Source organism: Lacerta agilis, chromosome 6 (genome assembly GCF_009819535.1).
Source record: "Lacerta agilis isolate rLacAgi1 chromosome 6, rLacAgi1.pri, whole genome shotgun sequence".
NCBI classification, from domain to species: Eukaryota; Metazoa; Chordata; class Lepidosauria; order Squamata; family Lacertidae; genus Lacerta; species Lacerta agilis.
In genome coordinates, this window is record NC_046317.1 from 39,857,182 (window position 1) to 39,862,743 (window position 5,562).

A 5,562-nucleotide genomic window follows, 5' to 3' on the forward strand; every position below is an offset into this window, starting at 1 on the left:
TGAGTTCAGTGCCCCTTGCTCTTCCCGATAAGTGGGTATAGGCGGGCAGCCCGCCTGAGTGATGGAAAGTCCCCCCTGGGTTTCCGGGGCCATAACATATAACTGATAAAAGTGATGTCATTCAGTCAAATCATTCAAAACAAAGAAAAGAGAGCCCCTGGGCCTGTACAGAGTAGTTTCCCTTACTACAGAGTAACCGCAAGAGCGCAAGACAGGGATCCTGACTTAGAAAGTGAAGCTTCGAGGCAGATATAATCTGACACATTAAATATATATGTGTGCGTGTGTTGCAAAACTTATAGGCCGCTTTGTAAGAGGCTTACACGGGGATTTTGAAAGACCACCACACCACACGCAGCAAAACATTAAGTATAAAACCAAAGTTAGACGCAATCGCTGTTAGTAAAGAGTTTAAAGAAAATCAATAGCAGGAATGAGAATAAAACCTATTCCTACCTTACCACTGAAGTACAGTAAAACAACCTCCAGGCAATAAATGCAGTAGATTGGAGAAAAACCAGCTCCCTCTTCTACTCACATATTTTGAGACTCATCATTCATATAAGGTGTTGGTGGGAATTCAAAAGCCGTATTATAATTATTTCAATTAACCAAAATGTCACAAATTTGTGAGCAAGCTTCTGAGTTCTCCAGTCATGTGAGAAGCTGCCTGTTACGGTCCTAAAAGCAGCTGCTATCAAAATTAGCATTCAATCTGAATTTCCTTATATTTGCATGAGCATATTCAAGGTCGCCCGCCGCCCCCGCCAATCCAAATATGCAAGAAGTTTTGCACATCTTTGGTTTCCTTTTGGGGGGGCTTACAGCAAGTTTGATGTATTCATCATGACATTAAGGGCTCAATCAAAACCAAGGATTTCTCTTCCAACGCGTATTTTAAAGCAGCATACCAAAGGTGGGGTGTTTTGTTATTACTGTACTAGTAACCGCTGATTTGAATTGTCACTGTGTTCATCTTGATAGGAGCCTTGCACACACACAAAAATAGAGACTGTTGCTATTCTACTCGTGCTTTTCAGGTAGGCTATAGTCCGTGAAAACAACCCATCTTGCCACAAGCTGGGTTTTTTTTGGGGGGGGGGGATTTCTGTTTTGCAGCGCGATCCTATACATGTTTACACGGGAGCAAATCCCACCATGTTCAGTGGGGCTTACACTAAAGTAAACATGAATGTGGCATTATTTTCCTGGGAGTAAGAGCGTTGAGCACAATGAAATTCCATCCCCGGTAAATATGTGTAAGATTGCACTCTAACCCAGCTGCTGCTCCTCTACAACTTGTCACTGGGACGAGCAGTTTCATTATTTTCCGCGTGAATGCCTATGTTTATAGCTGCGCTGCTACTCAGCGGGCTCCCAACCGCCCTCTTCAACCCCTTCATTTCCTCCAGAAGGGCAGAGCGGAAGTTGCCTATGCCGTGTACGTCGCTGATTTTCTTCCGCCTGTTGCAGGAGGGCAAGATTTCCTGGGACGCTTTCACCTTGCAGGGAGAAGCACAAGCATATGCGGCGCGTTTTCCTTCCTCCCCCCCTTGTCTGCAGAGAAATGGCTGGGCTGATCAACTTCGAGGATGAAGAGGAGGTAAAGGAGTACTTAGACAATCTGGGTGTGGAGTTCAGCTTCCAGTGCTACAAGGAGAAAGATCCTGACGGTAAGGCGGAGATAGCTGCGTGGCCAGCATTGTTTGGTCTACGACGTTTTCCCCAGCGCTAGAAATGCAGGCTGCAGTCCTCACTGTCCAGTTACCTGGGAGTAAGCCCCATTGAACTCGGCGGGATTTATTTCTGAGTAGACGTGCGTAGGTCTGCACAATTAATTCAGGGTATTTGCTTTTGAATAAATGTGCATAGGTTACATAAAGATAATGAAAGCAGGTCCCACATTTATTCGGCAACCTTGATTTATTTGTAACCTTGCGGCAGACTAACAAAAAAATGGCTATTTCATCCTCGGGTTTTTGAGTGGAAGCTTTACTGTAGTATCTGCAGTACTGAAATTATGGTTAGCTTTTAAAACAAACAGCGGCTGCAAATTTAAGAAGCCTTAATCTGAAGCAGTGGTGAGAAAACCACTGTCCTCTAGATCAGTGTTCCCCAACCTTGGCCCTCCAGCTGTTTTTGGACTACAGCTCCCATCATCCCTAGCTAGCAAGGCCAGTGGTCAGGGATGATGGGAGTTGTAGGCTAAAAACAGCTGGAGGCCCAAGGTTGGGGAACACTGCTCTAGATGACTACGATGCCCATCTGTTCCAGCCATCAACATCTGGTTCCCCATCTTTGCTCTAAAAGAAGTTGAGCAGAGATCAACAGGCCTTTCAAATAGATTTAGGGAAAAGTTATCTGGAGCTTATAAAACAAAGGAAAGGACTACTGGGCAAATCAGTACTGTATTCTAATTTTGTTACCTGTGCATGCAGCCCCTTCGCTCCTCCCTTTGCTGAGCAAGCAGTCAAACTTCCCATCGTTGCCTGTTTCCACCAAACCAGGAAATTATGGTTACCAGCATTGGAACAAGCAAGGAGGAACTTAAGCTAACTTTTAAAGCATGATTAACTCTCCCTATATTTTCTGAAGCTAGTAACCCATGTTTCCAGAATTCAGAAGAGACAGGAAACATGGCTAATTAGAGAAATATAGCATTAGGACCTATTGGTCAATCCCATTTCAGACTCTGAAGTCAGCCCATTTTATGCCTTTCACTACGTTACCAGGTGGAGGCAATCAACACCCTTTCCTAACCGATAAAAACAAAATCAAACAAGGAAGAAACCAAAGAGTGTAAGTGAAGCACAACAATGGGGATGGTATGATCATACCTTAAGTTTCCTTCATTATGAAACCACAGGTTGTCACCGTCTTGCTGAGTACCTAGAGGGAGTAAAGAAAAACATTGAGGGAGCTGCTAAAGTACTAAAGGAGAATTGTGAAAAAAACCTGCACAGTGAGAGCTGCTACAAACTTGGAGCTTACTGTGTTACTGGAAAAGGTAAGAAAGAACATCCCTCTCTACAACCCATTCTATCTCTATGTAAAAGGAAAAGCAATCCAAGTAAGCTTATTGAAAGCTTATGTAGTGCAGTGTAGTGGATGGTTTTTTGCCTCAGCTCTCTTATCTGCAGTGTGGGAGTAGCACTGGACTTATTTTCAGGCATGTTGTATGTAAAGGACTCCTGCATTGCAGGAAGTTGGGCTACTACATGATCCTTGTGGTCCCTTTCAATTCTATAATTCTGTGAAAAGAACTATGTATAGAACAAATCATTTTCTCCCTGCAGGTGGGCTCCCTGCAGATTTGAAAACTGCCTACAACTATTTTTGAAGTCTTGTGAGAAAGGTGGGAAGAAATCCATAGATGCTTGTCACAATACTGGACTACTGGCACATGATGGACGGGGCAATGATGAGAAGCCCAACGCACTCCTAGCCAGGGATTATTACAGTAAAGCTTGTGATGGCAGTTTTGCCCCCAGCTGTTTCAACCTTAGTGCAATATATCTCCAAGGAGCCCCTGGGATACCAAAGGATATGAACAAGGCTTTGGAATACTCTCTGAAAGCGTGCAACTTGGGACACATATGGGCATGTGCCAATGCTAGCCGAATGTACAAGCTGGGGGATGGAGTTGAGAAGAATGATGCCAAGGCAGAAACCCTAAAGAACAGAGCAAAAGACCTGCACAAAGAACAGCAGACAGCTGCAAGATCCTTAACATTTGGAGAGTAAGCCCAGTCAAGTGATTTATAGTATTCTCAAGAAACATACTTTGTACAATCGTGCACAGATATTGGGTGGAATTCAGCATTGCAGCATTGCTGCTTGCCAGACAGAATGATTCCCCTCTCCTCTCCCTGCTGTTCTGGGGGGTTCTCCAAACACCTGCCCTGAGCCAATTTTGGGAGGCACCCAGCGGGAGGAGATGGGGGGGGGAAGGTATAGAGCTTGTGCTGATGGGACTCTGGTGAATTCCACCCTTACTCTGTAGATTCAAAAAACATATTTGTGTGAATGGGTGTCTCTTTTTGCCTGTACAAATTATTGTTTTGTAAACAATAAAAAACAATATTTTTAGGACATGGGTGGGTTTTTTTTGGTAGCTCAATCTTTAGAGGAGAAAATGTTGTATTTAAAACTATAACGTGAAAACTGCTGTAAACTAAACCATTGTTTCTAGAATGTAATTCTCAAATACATCAGGATTACATACGCTGAGACCTGTTGTTTCTAAATAGTGACTCTCTTCTGCAGCAAGCCCCTTTATTCATTTTCAGAAAGCAGAAATTGTACTCTTTAGAAAAAGAAGCAATTGGCCAGCTCCACTCATATAATACCTTGCAGATGGGTAAAGGGATGTGCTAATATGCTATTAAAGCCATCAATACAAAATGCATTAATTAGGAAGCACATTCCATTAAAATTTCAGTGGCACTAGCTTTGCAGAATATGGTTTGAATAACTGTATTGAGTAATAATATAATTGAGTATCTTATTTCTTGTTTACATGGGGATAAGTATGTGAAACTTTACTTTCTTAACCATGCTGTTTCTAGGCAACTCCTACACTTACCAGGCACTAATCTTTATTTTGTGATCTAAATGTAGCAGATTAAATTATATTCAGCTGGGGTTTTTTTTGCAAGATAATTTATATAAGCAGTCTCCCGTTTCCAAAAGAAGGGACACTTATGATCATAATTCATTTTAAATTCAGGCCCAGTTCACATAATATGAGCAACACACAAGCATGCAGTTCCAGGAATAAGCTTGTGATTTGTGTGCTCACAAATGTATCTGACACCTTGCCTACGTGAGGTCATGAGAATTACTGCCAGCCCTAACGGTGATGGCATGAGGTAGGGCTATATGTTTCACCACACAGTTATTTTTCCCCGTGGGCAATTAGGAATGTTCATAAAGAAGGCAAAACTGTTCACTTGTCATCAAATCACATCACTTCATAAATAATTTTGATTCTCATGTTTTCTGAACGCCATTCAGCTCTCTTGGCTTGTAAACTGTTTTCTATGGAGTTTGAGAGGTGAATGTGGATTATTTCATATTTCTGAAGGGTTCTTTAATAGCTGAATCCATGATTGATTGTGTAGGATCAGTTTGTGACACTATCAGTGCGCTGTTTATTACTTTAATTAACTTCTTCAGAATAATCTGCTACCTTTTTCTGTCACTAGGAGGCACTCTAGTTTTAAAATTTACATTACATTAACCTCTTTAGTATCATATGTTTGTGTATAGGAAACACATTTTTATTTCCCTTCAAGGTGGTGATTTGAATTCTGAAATAACTGTGAGTGCAATTTGTAATAATTAGGTTTGGGTCCAAATAACAGTTGTGACTGATAAAAGCAAAAAAAAAACATCTCCCAGGTTTATCAGCATTATTTCTTAACATGCCTTCCTTACAGCCTGCAGTCTTCTATCATGTGTGGATGGTATAATTACTCAAACATTCCTTAATTCTATTAGTGTGCCTTATTTTCACATCATCCCACAGGTTTGACTTCTGCTGAGTACCTTCCTTTCATT

General features: G+C 41.8%; 1 protein-coding gene across 1 annotated transcript; it reads left to right on the plus strand.

Moving 5' to 3' along the window:
* The first annotated feature begins 1,435 nt into the window (after positions 1–1,435).
* Positions 1,436–3,856, plus strand: LOC117048370 (cytochrome c oxidase assembly factor 7). Its single transcript, XM_033152119.1, is given in 4 exon segments — positions 1,436–1,673; positions 2,867–3,007; positions 3,297–3,323; positions 3,326–3,856. Coding segments are annotated over 4 exon segments (735 nt in total). The 5' UTR covers positions 1,436–1,525; the 3' UTR covers positions 3,745–3,856.
* The last annotated feature ends 1,706 nt before the right edge of the window (positions 3,857–5,562 follow it).